The sequence below is a fragment of the Pongo abelii genome, chromosome 23, assembly GCF_028885655.2.
Source record: "Pongo abelii isolate AG06213 chromosome 23, NHGRI_mPonAbe1-v2.0_pri, whole genome shotgun sequence".
NCBI classification, from domain to species: Eukaryota; Metazoa; Chordata; class Mammalia; order Primates; family Hominidae; genus Pongo; species Pongo abelii.
The window spans coordinates 26,655,842-26,683,546 of NC_085929.1; the positions used below are offsets into that span (position 1 = coordinate 26,655,842).

General features: G+C 47.5%; 1 protein-coding gene across 1 annotated transcript in view; it reads left to right on the forward strand.

The window, feature by feature from the left end:
- Window positions 1-18,076, forward strand: part of MAPK1 (mitogen-activated protein kinase 1) — a 106,785-nt gene extending 88,709 nt beyond the window's left edge. The window contains exons 7-9 of the mRNA XM_024239685.3: window positions 4,221-4,330; window positions 7,924-8,049; window positions 14,161-18,076. Of these exons, the coding sequence (XP_024095453.1) occupies window positions 4,221-4,330; window positions 7,924-8,040 (227 nt within the window). The 3' untranslated portion in view covers window positions 8,041-8,049; window positions 14,161-18,076. The remainder of the gene's footprint in view (window positions 1-4,220; window positions 4,331-7,923; window positions 8,050-14,160) is intronic.
- The last annotated feature ends 9,629 nt before the right edge of the window (window positions 18,077-27,705 follow it).

The window sequence follows — 27,705 nt, forward strand, 5'->3', positions numbered from 1 at the left end:
AGTTTGAAATTGAAAGTGGAGACAGAAACGACTGGTCCACGTGAGGGGAAGGGGTTGTGGACCAGGCCACAAGTTGGGGAGAACTGACTTTGAGTAGAGAGAGGATATCTTTCTTGGCAGTGTCAGTAAGGATGTGTGTGAATCTGGCTAGGAGGGAATTCCGGGAAGATCACTCTTGGGCTCCTCAGTTTTCTCTGTAGCACCCTCAAGAAGATATGCTGAGAGTAATGAGGGTCAGTTAGCAAGAAGGTCATGATTCAAGCCGTGCAAGTTGGGTGAAATCTGAGAGTAGAGGAGGGGACTGATCAAGGCTTTCCAGAAGCTGTTGAGGGCCTTGATGAGATTGAAAATCTTGAGTTTTTGTAGCACAGTAGTTACTGATAGTGTGCTCCTTAAACACCTGAGATCCCCGGGATCCTTTCAGGGTGTCCACAAGGTTAAAGCTGTTTTAATAATCCTCTTAAGGAGTTACCCACACTGCTCTCTATGTTGCCATCAGCACTTGTGGCACAGGAGCAATGGTGAGCAGAGTCCCCAGCACCATAGCCAGGTCAAGGCGTGGAACTAGAGAGATTACTGAGCTCTGCACTGCCACACCCCCACTGCTCAAAACCAGTGCCAGTAAAAAGTACTCACCATATTAAATCCATCCTTAATACGTGTCATCACAATGTCTGTGTGACAAACACATATAGCATTTCTGCTGCATACTGAATGCAGTGGTTTTCTCAGGGAAAAGCACTTATGTAACTATTTGAGCTGTGAGCAGAATTAACTGGTTTTCAAATCGTCCCTCAGTTTTTATGAGTATAAAGAGTTTCTGAGATCAGAAAGTTTGAGAAGCACTGTCGCACTGGCACACTTTGCACAGTTCAGTCTTTTCTCTGGCCCTGCACAGAAACATGAGTTGAGGATGGAAGTGACAGGTTGCAGCATTGATTCAGGGTCAGAGTTTCAAGAGGCAGGCAAGATGGACACGAAGAGGCACTGTGGAGAGCCAGTCGACTGCTTTCCCCAGGTCCAGGACAGGGCAAGAAGGAAAAAAGGATGATGGATTAGAAGAAAGGGTTGGAATCAGGTGGTTATATACTATTTGAGATTAAAGAGAAGGGCCAGGCTGGCCAGGTGCGGTGGCTCACACTTGTAATCCCAGCACTTTGGGAGGCCAAGGCAGGTGGATCACGAGGTCAGGAGTTTGAGAACACCCTGGCCAACATGGTGAAACCCTGTCTCTACTAAAAATACAAAAAATTAGCCTGGCGTGGTGGCAGGCACCTGTAATCCCAGCTACTCAGGAGGCTGAGGCAGGAGAATCGCTTGAACCCAGGAGGTGGAGGTTGCAGTGAGCCAAGACGGCGCCACTGCACTCCAGCCTGAGCAACAGAGCGTGACTCCGTTTCAAAAAAAAAAAAGGCAAGGGCCAGGCACAGTGGCTCACGCCTGTAATCTCAGCACTTTGGGAGGCTTAGGCAGGAGGATAACTTGAGCCCAGGAGTTCAAGACCAGCCTGGGTAACATAGTGACTCCCCATCTCTACAGAAAAATTAATTTTAAAAAATTAGCTGAGTGTGGTAACATGTGCCTGCAGTACCAGCTGCTCGAGAGGCTGAGGCAGGAGGATTGCTTGAGCCCAGGAGTTCAAGGCTGCAGTAAGCTATGATCATGCCACTGCACTCCAGCCTGGGCCATAGAACAAAATCCAAACTCTGTTTTAAAAAACACAGAAAGAGAAAATGTGGCATTCTGGAAGGCACTAGGGAAAGTCAGGATTTGTGGTCAGGTGTAATACTAGCCTCAAAGGGACTTCCAGTCTTTTAGGGGAAATAAAACCTGTATCCAAGTAAGCATCCACACAGGCAGCCATGATTCACACCATCTGAGTGTTACCAATGAATGCCCATGTGGCGTGGGAGGAGGGAGTCCGGACACTCTTGACTGTGGGATCCGCACCTGCTAGCTGCTTCCCAGTTCTCTCCTTTTCTCCTTCTGTAGCTATGAATAATGTAGAAATAGCACTTGCAGTAAAAGAAGGCTGGAGATCTAGCTACTTTTCAAGTAGCAAATCTTTTTTTAAAAAAGCTGTCTTCCTTTGAAATTTATGCCTGGAGGTTTAAGGGCCTAGAATTTATTTAACTTGAAGGAACTAACGGATCTGTTTTAGAAATGCTTAAGATGCAAAACATCCAGTTGGCTTGGAGTGCCTCTCTACTTAATACTAACAAGTTTGAGTAGGACCCTCCTGCCCCCAGTGGTTTAGAAGTAATACTGTTAGAATCTCATTGTGGTCCAGGCCTCCTGGACTTTTCTTAGCACAGACAGTATCTAACTAGGTGAAAAGCCAAATGACTTAATCTAGTTTCAAGAAAGTCCTTGAGAAAATGTCTGTGAGTTCTATGTGGGGAGGGCTGTTCGGGAGCAGGAAGCAAAGTGGGATTTATTACCTGTATTATAGACCACAGGAATCTTTTTTTTTTTTTTTCTTTTTTTTGAGACAGAGTCTCGCTCTGTCGCCCAGGCTGGAGTGCAGTGGCGCGATCTCGGCTCACTACAAGCTCCGCCTCTTGGGTTCACGCCATTCTCCTGCCTCAGCCTCCCAAGTAGCCAGGACTACAGGCGTCCACCACCATGCCCGGCTAATTTTTTTTTGCATTTTTGGTAGAGACGGGGTTTCACCGTGTTAGCCAGGATGGTCTCGATCTCCTGACCTCATGATCCACCTGCCTCGGCCTCCCAAAATGCTGGGATTACAGGCGTGAGCCCCCGCGCCCAGCCAACCACAGGAATCTTAAGATTCGGCAAGGGTTATGTGTCTTGTACACATATCTACAAGTGTTCCTTGGAAGTAGGATTTGAACCAGAGATGCCTGGGTTCTTTGTCCTGACCCTTGAGAGGGCCACTTCCTAAACCTAGCCAGTTTGTGTGCCCACAGACCCAGGGTCACAGCTGCAGGCATGACCACATCTTCTACTGCGCAGACACTCCTTCAGTCACAGCAAAACCTGTCTGGATTCTCTACTCTGAAAAGTTATCTAGGCTATAAAACAAAATATCATTATTCCATAATTTCCTAAAGTGCACTTGTATGTATTGAAAAGATTATAGATAGAAACATACATAACTTTTAAATGTTTTCTATGCGGAATTTCTCATTATGTCCAGCATGTGGTTTACCATGTTTATCGTCTCCTGTTGTCTTAAGGTCAGGGGTTGCAACAAGGTAGGTCAAAATTGGGGGCCGGGGCTAAGCACAGATACACACCCACAGCCCTTCAATGACCTCAGGCGGCAAGATGCCTCCCACCTCCCCCCAACACCCAAGCAATCCCTTCGGAAGGTCTACTGACTGTTCTTAAGGGTTAGGAAATATTTTCTTAGTAAATAGTGAAAACTAACTTCTTGAAAGTAGTGGCTAGAAGTGATTCCTTAAACTGATCATGAGTATTAAATTGTGCCAAATTTTACGTGATTGTTTATCATTCTAGGAATGGTGAGAAGGGACATACAATTAAATTTTTAAATGTTTTAAGAAGAAATAATGATATTTTATCATTCTACTTTGAGGGCTTAATAGTATGTGCTAATTTGCAGATGGATGAAGTTGACCTTTGCCTACAAATAACCTAATAAGAAATGATCATTGCCGGCCAGGCGCGATGGCTCAAGCCTGTAATCCCAGCACTTTGGGAGGCTGAGGCGGGCAGATCACGAGGTCAGGAGATCGAGACCATCCTGGCTAACACGGTGAAACCCCATCTCTACTAAAAATACAAAAAATTAGCTGGGTGTGGTGGCGGGCGCCTGTAGTCCCAGCTACTCACTCCGGAGGCTCAGGCAGGAGAATGGCGTGAACCTGGGAGGCGGAGTTTGCAGTGAGCTGAGATTGCACCACTGCACTCCAGCCTGAGCGACAGAGCGAGACTCCGTCTCAAAAAAAAAAAAAAGAAAGAAATGATCATTGTCAGAAAAGACACTTCATTAAGTAGTGCCAGTGTTTTTGTTTTCTTTTTTGTTTGCGGTCTGCAGTTGTCAGATGGTCGGTCCCTATGTTCACAGTCTCAGGAGGCTTGGAGATAGAGTCAGCACCCTTTGTGCTGGCTGCTCTCTCCGTCGTCATGCTTAGCTCAGTTGTTTTGTGGGTAAGTTTACTTAAACAGGAAATTGAAGTATTTCTGTGATTACTCCTTCTGCTCTCACTACTGCAAAACCTTTCTCTTTATAGCTCTGGACTTACTGGACAAAATGTTGACATTCAACCCACACAAGAGGATTGAAGTAGAACAGGCTCTGGCCCACCCATATCTGGAGCAGTATTACGACCCGAGTGACGAGGTAAGAGCTCATGTTCCTGGCTGCTGCTTCAGGGACATAGATCAGCCCAGCAGTGGACCAACCATATCTTGCTTAGATTTTCCTGAGATGTACCTGTTGCCATACCCAGTTCTTCCAATAAGCCCACCTTTGCCTTGAGGACGAGTGCTGTGGGGCACAGCTTGAAACCTCCTCCCCCTGTAACTCTCTGTCTATCTCAGAAGACTTCCTCCAGGCCACCTGCAACAGGTAGGGGCGGGGGAAACACATGTATAAAGGGGACAGCTGCACCAGTGTGGAGCACAGAGGGCATGGGTCTGAGACTGGAGGCCATTTTCATGGTGTGACAGGAAGAGGCACCTGAAGCGAAGTGCTGGCCCTGAGGATGGCCGGGGTGGAGAGGAGGTGGGTGGCCTGCTGACAGGGACAGCACACAGAGTGAGGAGGGAAGTCAACTTGGACAGTTTCCACTGTGGCTTGGCGACTCCATGTCGGATGTGCTATTCCCTAGAGACAAGGACACGAGAGCCTGTTGTAAGAAGTGACAAGGCCAGAGTGGATGTGGCAGCTCTTCAGAGCAGGCGGGGGCATTCAAGTAGAAGATGCTGCATGTCATGTTCTCCCCAAGACAGTCCTAGTGCCTTGGCTCTCTGGTTCCTCTGGGGTTCAGTTTTAACTTTATTCTCTGGAGGATAACAAAGAAAAATGCAATATGAACCAAAAGTTTGGATTGTTCTAGTTGAGGCTCATATGCACAGAGAATAGTCTTTACCCTCCTATTTTTGAAAGAATCAGCTTTCCCTTCCACATCCATCTCCCTACCTCCAGCAACAAGTGAGGCAGCTTGTGAAATACCTACAACGTAGCCAGTAACACAGAATAGGTGAGAATATGGGTTTGGGGCTCTTACAAGCTTAGTGAGCTGGAGATTTCCCAAGCTTCTGAGTCCAAATGAGCTGGCTGGGGTGGTGGGTGATACGTGTAGGACACCTTCTGTGATCCCAGATGCATAGCCCTCCTTTGGGCTGAGCTATTTATTCTTCTGGACATGAGTCCTTCTCCCCTTTCAGATGGCCAAAGCTTAGTGCAGAGTTTGGGGTCTGTGCTTCCTCCCCCTAAAGGCGTCATGTGAGGATTACATGGGTGAGAAGTGAGATTCTAGGCATTCACTGATTGACAGCTGGTATTATCATCAGCTTAGTTGTATAACATTGCATTAGTTCACAGGCATTTAAAAATCAAAATGTGGCCAGGCATGGTGGCTCACACCTGTAGTCCCAGCTATTCAGAAGGCTGAGGTGGGAAGATCTCTTGAGCCCAGGAGATCGAGGTTTCAGTGAGCTGTGATCACACCACTGCACTCCAGCTTGGGTGACAGAGCAAAACTCTTTCTCTAAAAAATAATAATCATTGTTTGTCACTGAGTGTGTATGGGGTTCTTTGATCTAAATAGACAGTTAATATTTTACTTAAATAGCTTTCTGGAGTATGGTTAAAAATTAAAATGGGGGCTGGGCGCAGTGGCTCACGCCTGTAATCCCAGCACTTTGGGAGGCCGAGGCAGGAGGATCACTTGAGGTCAGGAGTTTGAGCCCAGCCTGGCCAACATGGGGAAACCCCGTCTCTACTAAAAATACAAAAATAGCTGGGCGTGGTAGTGCATGTTTGTAATCCCAACTACTCTGGAGGCTGAGGCATAAGAATCGCTTGAACCCGGGAGGCGGAGGTTGCAGTGAGCCAAGATCATGCCACTGCACACCAGCCTGGGCAATAGAATGAGACTCAGTCTCAAAAAAAAAATGAGGCCAGGTATGGTGGCTCACACTTGTAATCACAGCACTTTGGGAGGCCAAGGTGGGTGGATCACCTGAGGTTAGGCGTTCGAGACCAGCCTGGCCAACATGGTGAAACCCTGTCTCTACTAAAAATACAAAAATTAGCCAAGTGTGGTGGCAGGCGCCTATAATCCCAGCTACTCTGGAGGCTAAGGCAGGAGAATCGCCTGAACCCAGGAGGCAGAGGTTGCAGTGAGCTGGGATCGTACCACTGCACTCCAGCCTGGGCAACAAAGCGAGGTTTTGTATCAAAAAAAAAAAAAAAAAAAAAAAAAAAGAATACTTGTAAGAAAATACAAGAGAGATTTTTTTCATACTACAAAGATGTAGCTCTATAATCTTGTTACAGTTACTAACATTTTGGAGTATTTCCTTCTCAGTCTTATATTTCTGTATCTAAATTTTAAAAATAAAATAGTTTTCATTCTCTTGATACAACATAGGCATTTTCCTATTAATCTTCCTTGCAGCTTAATTTTTTTTTCTTTTTTGAGATGGAGTCTTGCTCTGTCACCAGGCCAGGCTGGAGTACAGTGGTGTGATCTCGGCTCACTGCAACCTCCACCTCCCAGGTTCAAGCAATTCTCCCGCCTCAGCCTCCCGAGTAGCTGGGACTACAGGCACGTGCCACCACACCCAGCTAATTTTTGTATTTTTAGTAGAGACGGAGTTTCACTATGTTGGCCAGGATGGTCTCGATCTCTTGACCTCATGATCCACCTGCCTCGGTCTCCCGAAGTGCTGGGATTACAGGTGTGAGCCACCGTGCCTGGCCAGTTGTTTTTTTTTTTTTTTTCTTTGAGACGAATCTTGCTCTGTCGCCTCGGCCAGAGTGCAGTGGCACAATCTCAGCTCACTGCAACCTCCGCCTCCCGGATTCAAGCAATTCTGCTTCCTCAGCCTCCCGAGTAGCTGGGACGACAGGGGCCCTGCCACCATGCCTAGCTAATTTTTGTGTATTTTTAGTAGAAATGGGAGTTTCACTATGTTGGTCAGGCTGGTCTCATGATCCTCCCACCTTGGCCTCCCAAAGTGCTGGGATTACAGGTGTGAGCCACTGCGCCTGGCCTTGCAGCTTAATTTTTAACAGCTCTAAGATGTTTTTTCATATAAAGATACCATGATTTATTTAATGAAATGCAGGTATTTTAGTATTATGGGTGTTGATTTGATAAACGTACCACCACCCCCACAGCAGCACATTTCTCTTATTTTGACATTCACTGCCTTAAAACATTTAAAAATTATTCTGGGATTTGTGGTAAGTTCAGAAAAACACTTTAAACAGATTCAGTTGCTCCCAGTCTAAGTGTTTATGAGACCTTCAGGAGTGTGGGCACAACTCTTAGTCTCCCTCTGTCACCCAGACTGGAGTGCAGTGGCACGATCCCAGCTCACTGCAACCTCTGCCTCCTGGGTTCAAGTGATTCTCCTGCCTCAGCCTCCTGAGTAGCTGAAATTACAGGCGTGCACCACCGCACTTGGCTAATTTTTTGTAATTTTGGTAGAGATGGGGTTTTACCATGTTGGGCCAGGCTGGTCTCGAACTCCTGACCTCGAGTGATCCACCCGCCTCAGCCTCCCAAAGTGCTGGGATTACAGGTGTGAGCCACTGCACCCAGCCTAAGCCACTGCGCCCGGCCAGCAACTCTTAAGTTTTTGTGAGACATCAGTCCTGTTGTAAATTCAGAATCTGAGCAGTGGTCATTTTATGAATCAGTAAATTACTGCCTTACCCATAACAACTTCGACTGTTAAATGTTTTGTTTTCTCTTAAAGCCCATCGCCGAAGCACCATTCAAGTTCGACATGGAATTGGATGACTTGCCTAAGGAAAAGCTCAAAGAACTAATTTTTGAAGAGACTGCTAGATTCCAGCCAGGATACAGATCTTAAATTTGTCAGGTACCTGGAGTTTAATACAGTGAACTCTAGCAAGGGAGGCACTGCCTTTTGTTTCTAGAATATTATGTTCCTCAAGGTCCATTATTTTGTATTCTTTTCCAAGCTCCTTATTGAAAGGTATTTTTTTTAATTTAGAATTAAAAATTATTTAGAAAGTTACATATATTCTTTTAGGAATCTCTCTCTTGTTTATTAGAAACTCCAAGTACCTCCTTTACTCTCAAGGGTAGTGAATGTGATTATTTGGAAACAACTTTTTCATATTCTAGATTGTTCATCTTTGGGTTCTCATCCATTCCTTGCTGCCTGTCCAGAGCAGTTTCACAGTTTACATGAGCATCTCTCTGGAAAGGGTTCTCCTCAGAACTCCCTCCCATGGAAAGCAGAGCCACCAGTTAAATAAATTTAGTGTTAGAGTCCTCTGTGCCTGCCCCTTCAGAAACTCCTAGCTGGGACCTGGTTCTACAGTTGATGTTACATGCAAGGGGCCCAGACCCTGTTACTGGTTCAGACTAGCAGTGTAGGCTGGAGAGCTGGAGAAACTTCATCCCGGAGATGGAGGCTGGGCTGGCCAGTCAGGGGGATTTACATGGGCCTGCACAGAAGCTACATGTGCTTAGGTCATAAGGGGAGGTGAACAATGTGACAATATTGGTAGATTTTAAAAATTGAGCAGGCCCAACACAATGGCTCATGCCTATAATCCCAGCACTTTGAGAGGCTGAGAGGAGAGGATCGCTTGAATCTCAGAGTTCAAGGCTGCAATGAGCTATGATTGTATCACTGCACTCCATCCTGGGTGAACCCTGTCTCAAAAAAAAAAAAAGTATACAGGAAAAGAATGCAAATCTTGATTTTAGAGAGTATGTGACAAGAGGAGAGAGAACTGGACTTGTGTTTAGAACTCTGTAGAAAGGAGCAGTGAATAAAGAATTGTGGGCCGGGCGCGGTGGCTCACGCCTGTAATCCCAGCACTTTGGGAGGCCGAGGCGGGTGGATCACAAGGTCAGGAGATCGAGACCACAGTGAAACCCCGTTTCTACTAAAAATACAAAAAATTAGCTGGGCATGGTGGCGGGCGCCTGTAGTCCCAGCTACTCGGGAGGCTGAGGCAGGAGAATGGCGTGAACCCGGGAGGCGGAGCTTGCAGTGAGCCGAGATTGCGCCACTGCACTCCAGCCTGGGCGACAGAGCAAGACTCCGTCTCAGGGAAAAAAAAAAAAGAATTGTGAGCCAAGGTAGAAGCAGTTGCTGGGGAGATGCTTTGGACAAAACCTTGTTGCAGTTACAGGCATCCATTCCCCATCACTAAGAACAAAGAACCAAGTAGACATGAGCTGAGGACTGACATGACCAGCTCAGCCTCCAAGCAGATAGCCCTGAAAGCCAGGCAGGGCAACAGAGCGGGAAATTGGTAGGGAGTAGACACTAGTAGTTTGGGGGCCAGAAAATGGTGTTTTCAAAAGTCTGACATCAAAGCAGGAGGGATTGAAATGAGGGAATACTGGGTAGGAGATCAGCTAAGAACAAATGCCTGGTCTTCCATACCAAAGGGGCCGTAGCCTTGGACTAGAAATGAAGTGGTGAGAAGCGGCAAATTCAAGAGGAGGAGGAAAGGCAAAGTCTGAAAGACTCCAAGTTTTCTAAACCTACCAACTTGAGGGAGGCAGGGCTGCTGGCACTGTTAAGCCCTCACTTAGCCTGCTGTTAGTTAACACCAGACGCACCCCAAAAGACGATCTCTCAAACCCAAGGGAAATGTGGAGTCACGCGAACAGGACGTGCAGTGGACTGCTAGCCATAAGCCCTGCGGAGTGACTGAGAAAGAAGCCTGTTACCAGCAGGGGGCTGAGCTGGTTCATGTCTTCTGTTGCCCCGTACACATGTGGCTCTCTAGTGGAGGAGGTGTTAGCCACAGTGATTTGCACAATCACTCACTGACAGAAAGCTGGGCCCCAGGATCCAACCATTTTCACACCTGCAGTCCCCACAGAACTTCCTTCCTGGCTCCTCTGTGAGGTGCTCACAGTGGAGCAATTGTCTCTTGTTTCTCAAGAGTCCGTCCCTCTCCCTCTGTGAGGCTCCAGGACACACTCCCAGTGTCTGTACAAGGTCAGGTTAACTAGACTTTGGTCAGCCCACTGCCTTTCCTCTACAGCAGCAGAGTGGGGTAGTCATAACAGACCTGGATGGCCTGTGAGGCCTGAGAGGTTCACTCTCTTGCCCTTTACAGAACCTAGAAGATTGAGCTGAGCAACTTCTGTTGCTTTTCTTCCTTCACAATTCCTTTCACAGTCATTTTCCCTCAGCCAGGTGGTGGCCTGTGAGCATCTCATCTTCTCTGTCGCCTCAGGTCAGGCGGCAGTGCTGCCTGCGTAGTCTGAGTTAGACACTAAGAGCAAGCGGAGCAAGCAGGACCTAAACACAGCCTCAGAGGGGCCCACGTGGTAGGGGAGAAAGACACACACACACAACTGTGCACATTTTCAGTATAAAAGAACTTCTGGGGTTGACGTGATAATTCGTTTTTCATCATTTAATCAGCATTGAGCATTTCCCTTTGCCAGTTAGGAAAGGAACAAAGATGAATAAAACCCAGGTTTTGCTTTCCAGCAGCCTCATAGCAGGAAATGTAAACAACAGGGAGTATACAGAGTCCCAGAGGTGGACACAGGCATGGTGGGCCCCAGAGAGTAAGGCAGACATTAAAGCCTTGCAGAGTGTGTCCGACTCGCGGCAGTTGTGCTGCAGCTGAAACCTGACAGTTGGGTTCTTTGCTGGTTGGGGAGGGGCACAGCTGTGTGGAACCTGGAAGGCGGACATGCCAGACAGCTGGGCAAGAGGGGGCTGCAGAGAAAGAGGCCAGCCCAGGCTGTGGCCCTTGCTTCCCCAGGAGGCCAGCTCTCCCTCACAGGTAGCTGCCTGACCTGAAGCAGTGGCTCAGGTGACTCTGGCGGCAGTAAGGATGCAGGAGGACCTCTGAGAGCAGGGACTTGGGGGACGACTTGGCCAGGCCACTGAAGAGACAGGCAGCACCGCAGGCACAAGGATGGCAAGACAGAGGCAGGGTTGCTCCTGGGGCCACAGGACGCAATTGCTGGCAGAACGCCTCCTGAAGCCAGCATTGCAAGGCAGGGGACCAGTATCCCTGTCAGGTCCACCACCACTCTGAGAGTCCCAGCGTGGCAAGGACAGTCACCTCTGTGTGTTGTTCATTTGCTCCAGACACAGAAGACACACAGATGATCCCTGTGTGCTTATAGCATGATTTTTTTTCCCAACATTCTTTTAGTGACAGTTTTCAACTATTCTGAAAAGGTGAAGGAATTTAAAGTAGACACCCATATTCCCACCACCTAGATTATACAGTTAACATTAACATCTTACTTGTTTTCTCACAGATCTGTCCATCTGTTCCTCTATCCACCCATCAATCCATCTCATTTTATCCATTCATTGCAAAGGAAGTTGCCAACATCTAGACTGACTTACAATTTAATCATCTAGAATATCACATGAATCCAGGGGAAGCTGGGGCTGGGTTGGCTGATTAAACTATGGGATAGGTTCTTTCATAAACATTTCATTTTGGTGATCACAACAGAATTTTGGGAAGTCAGCATGCATCCATGTTTATAATTGAGGAAACTGAAGACAGGAGCCTTTGAGCACTTTGCTCAAAATTGTACATCAAGTGGCAAAACTAGGCAGAGAATCTGGGTATTTTGGTCCCAGAATGCCATTTTCTTGAAATGTTTGCCAGCATGAAACGGTGGCAGGCTGCACACTGCCTGTGATTAGCCTTGCTCCTTGGGAAAGTTCTCAGGACTCATTCACAATACTAAGGAGCATTGTCTCTGAGTTCCCAGCCCACACACCGGAGATCAGGAGCTCTGAATTGGAGAGCTCAGGAGGTAAAGGTGTAATAAAACATGGGAACACTGGGAGGGCACGGTTGACCATTTGGCTGCAGCAGGAAAGGCCTAGAAACATACACCCCAGGACCACAGAGCACAGCTGTGGGGCCCCTCTGGTAGAGGAAGCAATCAAGTGATGTTTGTAGTGGTGGGCGAAAGTTCTTAAAGGGTCAAATTATATTCATTATATTTTGCTTAAGGGGGTCAATTTTAGAAATGTTTCCATGGGCAAGTTTAAAAGCTGAACATGCCTACTACCTGTGACAAGCTTCATTCCTGCCCAGCCCATGTCCTCAGTCTCCTACCCTGTGAGGCGGGTGAAGGTAAAGGTTAGTGCTCAACTTCCTTCTTCATCTGCCTGATTGTGAATTTTCTCAGGTGGATTGATCACTAGGGGCATGAACCGCATTTCCCTTTGGTTTATTGAAGATGAAAGTATTTTAGGGCAGCTTTAACTTCCTGCCAACCCATAGGTTTGGCTGCAGTTCACTTCTCCCTCTTAGCCCATCTCCAAGTCCACAGTTTGGCTATAGTTAGCCCATTCTTCTTGCCCCAACTCCTGAGTGGCAGATGAAAACCACAGCTCTGAAAGTGCTCTGTGAAATAGTAAGTGATACTCTGCTAGGTTTTCATGCTGGAAAACATTTCACACCAATGAGAATCTCCAAAGGGAAAAGTCTGTTTTGTTTGCATTTTGAGACACTTGGTTGCCCCACTGGCCTTCTCCACCAGGCTTCTTCATCCGAACCACGGAATGCAGAACATGATTTGAGTGGCAGTTTTCACTTTTAAGGATGGGGCAGGCTGGGTACAGTGGCTCATGCCTGTAATCCCAGCACTTTGGGAGGCCTAGGTGAGTGGATCATTTGAGGTCAGGAGTTTGAAACCAGCCTGGCCAATATGATGAAACCCTGCCTCTACTAAAAATACAAAAATGAGCTGGGTGTAGGTAGCGGGTGCCTGTAGTCCCAGCTACTCGGGAGGCTGCAGCAGGAGAATTGCTTGAACCTCGGAGGCGGAGGTTGCAGTGAGCTGAGATTGCACCACTGCACTCCAGCCTGGGCAACAGAGTGAGACTCTGTCTCAAAAAAAAAAAAAAAAAAAAAGGGGATGGGACAAAGTGATCAATAGCTGGGAGTGAAGTTCACTCATTACTTACAGTGGAGGCCAGGAGGCAGTGGCTCTGCAGGTGTGGCTGCTCTGTGCTCACCCCTACCAATCTGTTCTAGCAAGCCCTCCAGGGGCTTTCCAGGCTAGCATCTGAGAACCACTAGCCTGTAAACAGTTGGAGTAGATTTGGTTTGGAATAGAATTTCTCCAAGTAAAAGTAGGGACATTGGAAAAACAGGGAAAGCGCCGCTGCTCATGCTTTCCTGGTGTGATGCTCCAGGTGGGCCCCGGCCAGGCATAGAGAGTGAGGGAAATGCTGCCTTTCAGGGTGCTGGTTCAGAGGCCTCGTGGGAACATAGCTGTCAGGTCACCTCTGACCTGCGTGATCAGCACCTCTCCTGCCCGTGGGAACCAGTCACAGCTCCTTGCCTTTCCAAAACCCCAGCCCATTATCCTCACTCACACTTACCACCAGGACTGTTTTGCCCTCAATCAAAGAAAATGTGAGCATTATTAACAATGCACTGTCCCCTGCCTGTGCAGTTAACTCTGTCCTAGCTGGTCATTTAGAGAGAGAGACTTGCTAAGAATAGGAGGTGGCAGAAGACCCTTTTGCATAAAGATGTATTATTTTACAAAGGCCCTTAAACTCTTAATTTTGACCATGGAGTAGTGTTGGATATCTTAGTATATGTGCTGCTGAAGCAAGCACTAGTGTTGGATATCTTACGGTAAATAAAGGGCATTTTAGGAACACTGCATTCAGCGTAGGCTGAGGGAGGTGGCGTCTTTCCTATGAGTGTTGTGGAAACCACCTCAGAACTGTCTGAGAGGAGGTGCCTGTGGAGTGAGGGCTGACCCTGGCCCCTTCAGAACTGCCATGTGTTATCCTTGCCCAAGTGTGTCCAAAGAAATGGCCATTTTGCAGGAGTCTTTTTTCCCTTTTCTATTTTCATAATGCTATTGCTGCTGCTGCTGTTTTAATGGGGTTCACTGTTGTCACTTTTGTGTTTTGTGATGCTGATGACGATGCTGTTTTCACGTGGCTCACTCTTAACTCAGTGGTCTGTTTGTGTTTCTATAGGACAAGGGCTCAGAGGACTGGACGTGCTCAGACATCGGTGTTCTTCTTCCCAGTTCTTGACCCCTGGTCCTGTCTCCAGCCCGTCTTGGCTTATCCACTTTGACTCCTTTGAGCCGTTTGGAGGGGCGGTTTCTGGTAGTTGTGGCTTTTATGCTTTCAAAGAATTTCTTCAGTCCAGAGAATTCCTCCTGGCAGCCCTGTGTGTGTCACCCATTGGTGACCTGCGGCAGTACGTACTTCAGTGCACCTACTGCTTACTGTTGCTTTAGTCACTAATCGCTTTCTGGTTTGAAAGATGCAGTGGTTCCTCCCTCTCCTGAATCCTTTTCTACATGATGCCCTGCTGACCATGCAGCCGCACCAGAGAGAGATTCTTCCCCAATTGGCTCTAGTCACTGGCATCTCACTTTATGATAGGGAAGGCTACTACCTAGGGCACTTTAAGTCAGTGACAGCCCCTTATTTGCACTTCACCTTTTGACCATAACTGTTTCCCCAGAGCAGGAGCTTGTGGAAATACCTTGGCTGATGTTGCAGTCTGCAGCAAGTGCTTCCGTCTCCAGAATCCTTGGGGAGCACTTGTCCACGTCTTTTCTCATATCATGGTAGTCACTAACATATATAAGGTATGTGCTATTGGCCCAGCTTTTAGAAAATGCAGTCATTTTTCTAAATAAAAAGGAAGTACTGCACCCAGCAGTGTCACTCTGTAGACTTACTGTGGTCACTTGTACCACATAGAGGTGTAACACTTGCCAAGAAGCATTATGTGCAGTACTTAATGTTTGTAAGACTTAACAAAAAAAGATTTAAAGTGGCAGCTTCACTTGACATTTGGTGAGAGAAGTACAAAGGTTGCAGTGCTGAGCTGTGGGCGGTTTCTGGGGATGTCCCAGGGTGGAACTCCACATGCTGGTGCATATACGCCCTTGAGCTACTTCAAATGTGCGTGTTTCAGTAACCACGTTCCATGCCTGAGGATTTACCAGAGAGGAACACTGCGTCTTTAAATGAGAAAGTATACAATTATTTTTCCTTCTACAGCATGTCAGCATCTCAAGTTCATTTTTCAACCTACAATATAACAATTTGTAATAAAGCCTCCAGGAGCTCATGACATGAAGCACTGTTCTGTCCTCAAGTACTCAAATATTTCTGATACTTCTGAGTCAGACCGTCAGAAAAAGCTAGCACTAACTCGTGTTTGGAGCTCTATCCATATTTTACTGATCTCTTTAAGTATTTGTTCCTGCCACTGTGTACTGTGGAGTTGACTCGGTGTTCTGTCCCAGTGCGGTGCCTCCTCTTGACTTCCCCACTGCTCTCTGTGGTGAGAAATTTGCCTTGTTCAATAATTACTGTACCCTCGCATGACTGTTACAGCTTTCTGTGCAGAGATGACTGTCCAAGTGCCACATGCCTACGATTGAAATGAAAACTCTATTGTTACCTCTGAGTTGTGTTCCACGGAAAATGCTATCCAGCAGATCATTTAGGAAAAATAATTCTATTTTTAGCTTTTCATTTCTCAGCTGTCCTTTTTTCTTGTTTGATTTTTGACAGCAATGGAGAATGGGTTATATAAAGACTGCCTGCTAATATGAACAGAAATGCATTTGTAATTCATGAAAATAAATGTACATCTTCTATCTTCACATTCATGTTAAGATTCAGTGTTGCTTTCCTCTGGATCAGCGTGTCTGAATGGACAGTCAGGTTCAGGTTGTGCTGAACACAGAAATGCTCACAGGCCTCACTTTGCCGCCCAGGCATTGGCCCAGTACTTGGATTTACATAAGATGAGTTAGAAAGGTACTTCTGTAGGGTCCTTTTTACCTCTGCTCAGCAGAGAATCGATTCTGTCATGTTCCTTTATTCGCAATCTTAGGTCTGAAATATTCTGTTAAACCCTAACAAAGAAGCCCCAACATCTCAGGTTGGACTCCCTGGTTCTCTCTAAAGAGGGCCTGCCCTTGTGCCCCAGAGCTGCTGCTGGGCACAGCCAAGAGTTGGGAAGGGCCGCCCCGCAGTACGCAGTCCTCACCACCCAGCCCAGGGTGCTCACGCTCACCACTCCTGTGGCTGAGGAAGGATAGCTGGCTCATCCTCGGAAAACAGACCCACATCTCTATTCTTGCCCTGAAATACGCGCTTTTCACTTGTGTGCTCAGAGCTGCCATCGGAAGGTCCACACAGCATTGACAGGACACAGAAATTTGACTGTTACCGGATAACACTGATAAGTCAGTTTTCATTTTTAAAAAAGCATTGACGGTTTTATTACTCTTGTTTCTTTCTAAATGGAAAGTTACTATTAAGAGGTTAATTTGCAGTCCTCTTCTAAATAGAAAACCATAGCCTTGGCTACTAACATCTGGAGACTGAGCTCCTTCCCATTCCCCTTCCTGGTACTGTGGAGTCAGATTGGCATGAAACCACTAACTTCATCTAGAATCATTGTAGCCATAAGTTGTGTGCTTTTTATTAATCATGCCAAACATAATGTAACTGGGCAGAGAATGGTCCTAACCAAGGTACCTATGAAAAGCGCTAGCTATCATATGTAGTAGATGCATCATTTTGGCTCTTCTTACATTTGTAAAAATGTACAGATCAGGTCATCTTAATTCATATTAGTGACACTGAACAGCACCTCCACTATTAGTATGTTCAAATAAGCTTTCAGACTAACAGCTTTTTTGGTGTCTAAAATGTAAGCAAAAAATTCTTGTTGAAACATTCCAGTCCTTTCATTTAGTATAAAAGAAATACTGAACAGCCAGTGGGATGGAATTGAAAGAACTAATCATGAGGACTCTGTCCTGACACAGGTCCTCAAAGCTAGCAGAGATACGCAGACATTGTGGCATCTGGGTAGAAGAATACTGTATTCTGTGTGCAGTGCACAGTGTGTGGTGTGTGCACACTCATTCCTTCTGCTCTTGGGCACAGGCAGTGGGTGTAGAGGTAACCGGTAGCTTTGAGAAGCTACATGTGGCTCACCAGTGGTTTTCTCTAAGGAATCACAAAGGTAAACTACCCACACCGCATGCCACGTAATATTTCAGCCATTCAGAAGAGACTGTTTTCTCTTTATTTGCTTATATGTTAATATGGTTTTTAAATTGGTAACTTTTATATAGTATGGTAACAGTATGTTAATACACACATACATATGCACACATGCTTTGGGTCCTTCCATAATACTTTTATATTTGTAAATCAATGTTTTGGAGCAATCCCAAGTTTAAGGGAAATATTTTTGTAAATGTAATGGTTTTGAAAATCTGAGCAATCCTTTTGCTTATACATTTTTAAAGCATTTGTGCTTTAAAATTGTTACGCTGGTGTTTGAAACATGATACTCTTGTAGTGCAGATGAGAAGCTATAACAGTGAATATGTTCTCTTACGTCATCCACCTTGACATGATGGGTCAGAAACAAATGGAAACCCAGAGCAAGTCCTCCAGAGTTGCACCAGGTTTACCTAAAGCTTGTTGCCTTTTTTTGTGCTGTTTATCCGTGTAGAGCACTCAAGAAAGTTCTGAAACTGCTTTGTATCTGCTTTGTACTGTTGGTGCCTTCTTGGTATTGTACCCCAAAATTCTGCATAGATTATTTAGTATAATGGTAAGTTAAAAAATGTTAAAGGAAGATTTTATTAAGAATCCGAATGTTTATTCATTATATTGTTACAATTTAACATTAACATTTATTTGTGGTATTTGTGATTTGGTTAATCTGTATAAAAATTGTAAGTAGAAAGGTTTATATTTCATCTTAATTCTTTTGATGTTGTAAACGTACTTTTTAAAAGATGGATTATTTGAATGTTTATGGCACCTGACTTGTAAAAAAAAAAAAACTACAAAAAAATCCTTAGAATCATTAAATTGTGTCCCTGTATTACCAAAATAACACAGCACCGTGTATGTATAGTTTAATTGCAGTTTCATCTGTGAAAGTGTGAAATTGTCCAGTCCTTCATTATGTTCCCCAGATGTCTTCCAGTTTTGCTCTGCATGTGGTAACTTGTGTTAGGGCTGTGAGCTGTTCCTCGAGTTGAATGGGGATGTCAGTGCTCCTAGGGTTCTCCGGGTGGTTCTTCAGACCTTCAGCTATGGGGAGAGGTAGGCGGTGCCCACGCCTATCTCCTCATCCTCCTGAACTTCTGCAACCCCACTGCTGGGCAGACATCCTGGGCAACCCCTTTTTTCAGAGCAAGAAGTCGTAAAGATAGGGGTTCTTGGACATTTGGTTCTTATCAGTATTGGGCATTATGTAATTACTTATTTACACAACAAAGATACTGGAAAATGTTTTGGATGTGGTGTTGTGGAAAGAGCACAGGCCTTGGACCCATCCAGCTGGGTTCAGAACTACCCCCTGCTTATAACTGCAGCTGGCTGTGGGCCAGTCATTCTACGTCTCTGCTTTCTCCCTCTGCTTCACACTGTCAGCTGTAAAGTGGAAGCAATATTACTTGCCTTGTATATGGTAAAGATTATAAAAATACATTTCAACTGTTTAGCATAGTACTTCAAAGCAAGCACTCAGTAAATAGCAAGTCTTTTTAAATGCTGCTTTATTTCATTAAATTTTGTTGTAAGGTGTCACTAAAATGCCTGCAAACAGATGTAACTGCTAATCTGAGAGGAAACCCTCTTACTAATCAGAGAAGAAACCCTTCTGTCAGAAACCTTCAGGGAAATGAGCTGATTGCACCTAAACTGGGAGTTTGCAATGGGGTATTTGAAGCACCGTGGGAGTATTCCACTGGCCCTCTCCCTGAGAGACTTAACAGTCTTCCCTGTTGTCCAGATTCTGTAGAAGGCAATCAGAATAATCATCTTCCTTGTTCAGCAGAGGAGCCTGGTCCCATTTTCCCCACTTTGTGATGGGCTTCTCCTCTCAGCGGTAACTCAGCAGTTCCAGATGGCAGTTTGGACTAGCATCTAGGCTGGCCAGTTCGCTGTATTTACTTAGAACCAACACGTTCAGAACTGGCCTGGACCATCTGAGGGGAACAGGAAACACCCCTAGGCTGTGGAAGCAAGTGCAGACCCCCACCCCTGGTCCTGAAGCCAAGGGGGCAGGGTTTGGGAGTGGCCAAAGAGGAGCAGTGCAGGGATGGGTTTTCCTATGGACAGGCTTAGCATCCCTGACTCTAGGAAGAAGGAGCAGTGAGGTGGAGAAACAGTGGAGGGGATGGTGGCACCGGGCCCCATGGGGCCAAGATGGACACAGGGCTCGTTCTCTTGAGTCTGGTGCCAAGGACAGCTGAAGATGACATCATTTTCAGGTGGAGAGGAGAGAATGGAGGGAGGTCATGCCCTGTGACGTGTCTTTTGCAGGGGAAGGTGGGAGACAAGGTCTCTGCTGACGATGAGGCAGAGCCGCCGTGAAAGTTGTAATAGGAGGACTGCCCGCCGCTGGAAGGGCCTGCAGTGACGCTAGGACACCCTCTGCCTGCATGTCATGTTAGCTGGGCTGGGCGAAGTAGAAGACCAAGGGGAAGAGGTGCAGTGGGGAGACCATGTGGGATGCAACCACAGAGCCGGTGGAGGGGCTGTGGCATGGGGGTGGAGACTGCGTGGCCGGGCATCTGCTGTGGCTGAGCATGTGGTGTGGGCAGTGGTCCTAGACCCCGCCATGTCTGGACAATGATACAGAGCGCCTCAGCATCGCCAGTCTAGACTGTGTCTGTGGAGAGCAGAAAGTTGTCTAGGGCTGCCTGGGGAACTGTGAGGCCAGCTATATCACCCTCGCTGATGGTGACATTACGGTGGTGGCAGGAGCAAGGAGGGAGGGAAGAAGGACCCCATCCAGCTTTAGTCACAAAATACCCAATGGAAGATGCCAGTGCCAATTCTGTGGGTTTCCTTGGGACTTCACACTGGCTTTCTTATCTGCTCCAGATCCATTCAGTAGTCACTGAGTTCCTGCCAGATACTTTGTAGCACCAGAGGCCAGGAGCGGGGTCTGCAGCAGGACAGTCCCCATTTTCAGGAAATGCCTGGAGCTGCCGGTCCCTGAGAGAAAGGAAAACACCTTTCAGCCATACGCAGGCCAAGAAGGCCAATGTCCAGTAGCTTTGTGATTTTTTTAATATATATTTTTATTTATTTATTTTTGAGACAGAGTCTTGCTCTGTCGCTCGGGCTGGAGTGCAGTGGCGTGATCTCTGCTCACTGCAACCTCCGCCTCCTGGGATCAAGCAGTTCTCCTGCCTCAGCCTCCCAAGTAGCTGGGATTACAGGCACGAGCCACCACACCCAGCTAATTTTTGTATTTTTAGTAGAGACGGTTTCACCATGTCGGCCAGGCTGGTCTCAAACTCCTGACCTCAGATGATTCAGCCTCCCAAAGTGCTGGGATTACAGGTGTGAGCCACCGTACCCGGCTTGTGATATTTCTGTGGGGTTCCACAAATGTGTGTGTGTGTAAAAGCTGATGATTACAGCAAGAATGTGAACAGTAGCAGTTTTCCATTTGAAAGCAAGTTTTGTCTTTATCGGTATCAGAAGGACCCTCTGGGCCATTGTCACTCCCTGTACTCAGAGCCACCCTAGTACTACGGGCACACACAGAAAACAGCAGCCTGCCTACTTTCAAAGGAAAGGCATCTTTAATCACCAATGCCTGGAAAAATTATTGTTTCCTTCCTTCCATCTTGTTTCCTAACTACTTCTTACCAAAGTTTAGAGTCTTGAGTTTTTCGTATATGTCCCACATCCACACATTGGCCCTACGGATGCTCTCCCTTGAATCGACTGGAAGCATGACACCGGTTCCATGCTCTGGAACTGTCACCTGTGATGTGCTTGGCTATGTCCCAGCACAGGAATCCCAGCAGTTTCAGCTCGATGCAGAACCACCATGCTCCAGACACAGGCTTGGGAAAGACATCAAAATTAAAATACTAGGTAAGAGAAGCACCTGATTAAGTAGAAGCTGGAGAGGAATCCTTGAGTTTCGTGGCCAGAAGGAGCCACTGCCCCTTTTGTTTAGTAAGACCAGACAGTAACAGAAGCCAGTTGTCAGCTATGAAAGTGGTGGGTGAAGCAGGGGAGGCTCCTCTATGGTGGGACCCTGGACAAGGGTAGCCGAATGTGTGAAGAAGGGGTGCAAGGGGTGTGCAGTGCCCTAGGACACTAGGGCAAAGCTTTCAAACCTGGAACAAGGCACTGGAGGAACATCTGCTGCCAGTCAGCAGTGCGGGCCCTCGAGTTAGCAGTCCATGTGCAGAGGGGCCAGTTCTGAGACCAGTTTGGAGAGTCAGGCAGTGACCCAGTGGCCATGTCGTCATTCCTTCAGCCTGCCTCTTCTTTAATCCCAGAGAATGCTCTTTCTTCATACTTCCTTTAAAATACTAAATTGTTCCCATGGGGAGCTGGCTAGGCTTTACAGGCTAGGAAATGTAGGTTTTCTGAGATGGAACCAACTACACGAGGAAGAGGAAGGCACTAAGACTACAGGATGAGACCCATGACAGGGCTGAGCATTTGGAAGCCAACCCTGGTTGGTTTTCAAGAATTGCTTTGTGGCTGGGTGCAGTGGTTCACACCTGTAATTGCAGCACTTTGGGAGGCTGAGGCAGGTGAATTGCTTGAACCCAGGAGTTCAAGACCAGCCTGGGCAACATATGGGACCCCCCAGCTCTGCAAAAAAATTAAAAATTAGCCAGGCGTGGTGTCATGAGCCTGTGGTCTCAGCTCCTCAGGAGTCTGAGGCTGGAGGATCGCTTGAACCTGGGAGGTCAAGGCTCCAGGGAACCAATGATAATGCCACTGCACTGCAACCTGGGCGACAATTTGTTTTCTAAATTGCTTTTGAAAGTCTACTGCATTACACATTCCAAAAAGCAGTGGTTTTCAAATACTTTTATCACCGGTATCCTTTTATGAAATGAAATCAGTAGAACTTTCCCTGCTCTGAATAAGCAAGGGTGGGAACCTGTCTACCTCCCACAGATAGCATAATGTGCCTGCCATAGAGGAGCCAAAAAAAGGTGATGGGAACTGAGAGAGGAGAGCAAATGTCACAAAAGACTGAGCAATTGAGAAAACAAAACAAGACCACAGATGACTGTTAACGCCTCCACAGTGGACCAAGAAAGGACAGAGAGCTGGCAGCATGGGCATCACCATCAGGTCAGCAGCAGGAAGGCCTCGCTAGGGAATTGAGTACAGTCATCTAACTAGTTTAAAAGTACAGGAAGGATGATTAAGGCTACTGGAGAGGTCATACAAATAGGGGAGGGGCAGGCAATGGCTGATAAGACATGAATTTGCAGTCAGCAAAACAAACGAGACTGCCCTCCCAACACTGATAGCAGGGAGGCCAGGCATTCGTTTAACCATTTAATATAAAGAAGTTAAAATTACAAATGCGGTAAGTGCCTAAAGAAGAATAAGTGCAGGAATGAGAGCAGCATGGACAACCACAGTTTTAGAATAAGCACTGTCACTGCTAGATTGGAAACAAAAATCCATAAATTTGGCCGGGCGTGGTGGCGGACGCCTATAGTCCCAGCTACTTGGAGGCTGAGGCGTGAGAATCGCTTGAACCCGGGAGGCGGAGGTTGCAGTGAGCCGAGATGGCGCCACTGCACTCCAGCCTGGGCGTCAGAGTGAGAACTCTCTCTCAAAAAAAAATAAATAAAATAATTCCATAAATCTGCAATGTCTCTGTTAAGAAAGAAAGGCTGGGCCAATGCAGATTTCAAACGGGAGAAAGTCATACTGTCAGTGAAGGCCGCCTGTGGCCGGAAGGCGCCAGGGGATTAGCACCCTGGACTCAGTGTTGCTGGGAAACCGGGCCCCAAGGCTGGGAGCACAGTGTTTAAAGGGCATCTACCAAAGAAGGGAGCACAGGGCAAGGAGGAGCTGCAGGGGGGCTTGGCTGCCAAAGTGAATTCTGAGAAGAGAGCTATTGCTGCCTGCAATATGCGGGCTGCACAGAACACAAGTGGAATCAGCAGGCAGGAGAGGCAGCTAACGACGCAGCCCCTTATTTCTGTTTTCTCCCAAGCGATGAAAGCGGAAAAGAGGGTGAGCAGGTGGCCCGCACATGTGCCTCCAGTGCTGCGGCCCCTCCGGGGACCATCAGCCAGGCCCTGGGCAGGGAGCCAGCCACAGTGTGACCGGCTCTTCTCTGAAGGGAAGAGAGCCTTGGATAGACTGAAGTGAAGACAGTTCTGCAAGGACAAGGCAGACCGACGGCATTGGTTTTTTTTTCAGATAAGGAGAATTAGACTCCCAAGTAGACGCCAGAGTCACTGTTTGGTTGGTGGGTGATAGTGGGGTCACAGTGGCTGCCTGTCCTCCCCCAGGGTGAGTGTGACTGTGCTAACCTGGGTGGGGCAGCATGCACACCCCTCTGGCAGCCCTTTGTTGCTCGCTGATGACGAGTTTGGACGATCCCGCCAAAAAGCTTGCTGAGATGTAGTCCCCAGTGTTGGAGGTGGGGCCTGGTGGGAGGTGCTACCCTTGTGAGATGCGGTTGTGTAAAAGCCTGTGGCACCTCCCCTCACTCACGCTCTCATCTGTGCTCTGGCCATGTGCCAGCGCCTGCTCCCACTTCCCCTTCTGCCAGGAGTAAAAGCCCCCTGAGGCTTCCCAGAAGCCAAGCAGATGCTAGTGCCATGCTTCCTGTGCAGCCTGCAGAACTGTGAGCCAATTAAACCTCTTTTCTCTATAAATTACCCAGTCTCAGGTATTCTTTTATACCAACACAAGAACAGCCTAACACTCACATACCCGACATTGACACGAAACCAACTCAGGGTTAAGTGTATACACAAGCTCCCCTGTTCTAAGAACGTGCTATTATTGGCAGGGCGCAGTGGCTCACACCTGTAATCCCATCACTTTGGGAGGCCGAGGCAGGCAGATCACAAGGTCAGGAGTTTGAGACCAGCCTGGCCAATATGGTGAAACCCCACTTCTACTAAAAATACAAAAATTAGCCGGGCATGGTGGCTTGTGCCTGTGGTCCCAGCTGCTCGGGAGGCTGAGGCAGGAGAATTGCTTGAACCCAGGAGGTGGAGGTTGCGGTGAGCTGAGGTTGCGCCACTGCACTCCAGCCTGGGTGACAGAGCGAGACTCCATCTCAAAAAAAAAACAAAAACGTGCTGTCATCAAAATAGGCACCACCTGAGATCAGAGAACACAGAGTTTCCCCTGGCAAAAGGAGCTCCAAAGGCAAGACAGACACCCCCAGCCACCCAGGCTGGCCACATCTGGGCACTGGAGGAAGTGTCCCGGCAGCAAGGGCTCTGGTGACTGCTCTGTGAGGATTCCTCGTGGCTGAGACATTGGCCTGGCCCCACCTTGGCACAATCTAGTGGGAGCATCCACTGGATGCTCCCGTGAGCTGCGCAGCCCAAGGTTGAGGTCAGAGATAGCAAGGCCACCTGGGTGATAGTGTGGTCTGCTGCATGCCACGCCCCTCCCCTCTTTGTCTTTGCTTTGTGCTTTCTTTTCCTTGGAGGTGGCAGGTGTACATTTCTGGCTCTGAGCCCATGTCGGACCCCCGAAGGAGCCCCCACTGTCCTGATCCCCTGCACGGCACCCCACCACAAGCAGCAGGCACATGCGGTAGGAATCAGGTAACGCAGTTCCCCCAGGAAGCCCCTTCCATGGAAGACCACTCTCTGCTGCTGCTGCAGCCTGCTGGCCCTGTGCCCTTTCAGGATCAGCCCTTCCACCCCAGCCTAGGGCCCTGGCCAGGCCTCCACTGCCAGCCCCAAGGCTTAATGCACAGCATGTGCCTGCCAGATCTGACTCCAGAGGATGGAGGAAAGGCCCGAGACCACACAGCCCCGGGCCACAGCAGAGAGCAGCACTCTCCTGGTGTGCAGGAGAATTTCTAAGGTGCAGCACCCTCTTGACAGGTACACCAGGAGGTTTAATACTTTGTATTACCTTGGTAACCAGAGAAGAGGAATCATTAAAACTCAAAAATAGTGCTGTGTGCTGTGCAGTGGCTTACACCTGTAATCCCTGCGCTTCGACAGGCCAAGGTAAGAGGATCTCTTGAAACTAGGTGTTCAAAGCCAGCCTGGACAACACAGGTTGTATTTACCTCTACAAAAAATAATTTTTAAAAAAATTCGCCAGGCATAGTGGCACATGCCTGTGGTCCCAGCTACTGGAGAGGTTGAGGCAGGAGGATCACTTGAACCCAGTAGTTCAAGGCTGCAGTGAGCTATGATCGCACCACTGCACTCCTCCTGGGCAACAGAGCAAGACCCACTCTCTTCAAAAGAAAAAATGCCGTGTCAGCCAGCGGTGGGGAGGCTACATGCAGGTGCCGAGAACTCCAGGACGTTTCTATCCACAGAAATCTTTCATTTTACCTCCTGCCATTGATGCTTTCATCTGTTCACTCTGCACAAGAAGTAGACCTTGCACTGCATTTATGAATGTTTCGCTCTCCAGGACTCTAATGTTAAATCTTGAAGGTCATAATTAACATTCCATTGTCAAGATCGTCTCAGATCACTGGAAGCCCATACTTCTCCTTGGCCATGGTTATCAAACTCCTCTTAGACAAGTCCTGACCCCTGTGAGGCCCCCGAAGCCTCTCTCTTCAGCAAACCTGGTCATTCCTCCCCTCTTGCTCATCTCTCTATTTTTAAAGTAGATTTTACTCTTTTAGTACCGCTTTTTACAGAGTAATTAAGCAGATAGTACATGGAGTCCCACACACCCACCCCTGCACCATCAGCACACCTATCCCCCGCCAACCCTTGACAACCACGGGGCTTTTTACTGTTGCTGTGGTTTTGCCTTTCCAAAATGTCATGTAGTTAGAACAGAATGTGTCATTTTCAGACATCTTTCAGCCATACGCAGTCAATATTCCTCCATGTCTCTTTGTGGCTACATAGCTCATTTCTTCTTATCACTGAATAATATTCCATTGTATGGATACACCACTGATTGTGTCTCCATTCGGCTATCAAAGAACGTCTCACTTGCTTCCAAGTTTTGGCAATTATAGATAAAGCTGCTGTAAACATCCATGTGCAGGTTTTTGTGTGGACTTAAGTTTTCAACTCATTCGACATGACTCTACCAGGCCCAGATGTTTTAAAGAAATATCAGCCAGGCACCGGGGCTCACGCCTGTAATCCCAGCACTTTGGGAGGCCCAGAGGGGCAGATCACAAGATGGTGAAACCCCGTCTCTACTAAAAATACAAAAATTAGCCAGGCGTGGTGGCGGGCACCTGCCATCCCAGCTACTCAGGAGGCTGAGGCAGTAGAATCGCTTGAACCCAGGAGGCAGAGGTTGCAGTGAACTGAGATGGCACCACTGCACTCCAGCCTGGGTGACAGAGTGAGACTCCGTCTCAAAAAAAAAAAAAAAAAAAAAAAAAATCAATTCTCTACAATCCCTTCCAGAAAATAGAAACAGCGGAATCACTCATAACTCATTCTATGATTGCCAGCATTACCTTAATCCCACAACCAGATAAAGATGTTATATAGGCTGGGCGCAGTGACTCACGCCTGTAATCCCAGCACTTTGGGAGGCCGGGGCAGGTGGATCACTTGAGGTCAGGAGTTCAAGACCAGCCTGGCCAACATGGTGAAACCCCGTTTCTACTAAAAAGTACCAAAAAATTAGCTGGGCGTGGTGGCACGTGACTGTAATCCCAGCTACTTGGGAGGCTGAGACAGGACAATCTGTTGGACCCGGGAGGTGGAGGTTGCAGTGAGCCAAGATCACGCCATTGCACTCCAGCCTGGGTGACAGAGCAAGAGACTCTGTCTCAAAAACTAAATAAATAAGGAAACTATGGAGCAATATCTTTTCATGATCATAGATGCAAAAATGCTTGGTAAAATACGAGCAAATAGAACCCAACAATGTATAAAAAGAAGTATACGTCTTGATCAGGTGGGATTGATTCCTGGTATGCAAATCTGGCTCAACAATCAAAAATAAGGCCAATTTTACAGGCTCACACCTGTAATCCCAGCATGTTAGGGCCGAGGCAGGCGGATCACTTGAACCCAGGAGTTTAAGACCAGTCTGGTCAATGTGGCAAAACCCCATCTCTACAAAAAAATATACAAACAGCCGGGCATGGTGGCGAGTGCCTGTGGTCCCAGCTCCTCGGGAGGCTGAGGTGGGAGCAACACCTAGGCCCAGGAAGTCAAAGCTGCAGTGAGCGGTGACGGCAAAACTCCACTTCTGCCTGGGAGACAGAGTGAAATCCTGCCTAAAAAAAAAATCAGGGCCGGGCACAGTGGTGAGTGCCTGTAATCCCAGCACTTTGGGAAGCCAAGGCTGGTGGATCACCTGAGGTCAGGAGTTCAAGACCAGCCTGGCCAACATGGCAAAACCTCGTCTCTACTAAAAATACAAAAATTAGCTGGGCATGGTGGCACGCGCCTGTAATCCCAGCTACTCGGGAGGCTGAGGCAAGAGAATCACTTGAACCCAGGAGGTGGAGGTTGCAGTGAGCCAAGATGGCGCCATTGCACTCCAGTCTCAGTGACAAAGCAAGACTCTGCCTCAAAAAAAAAA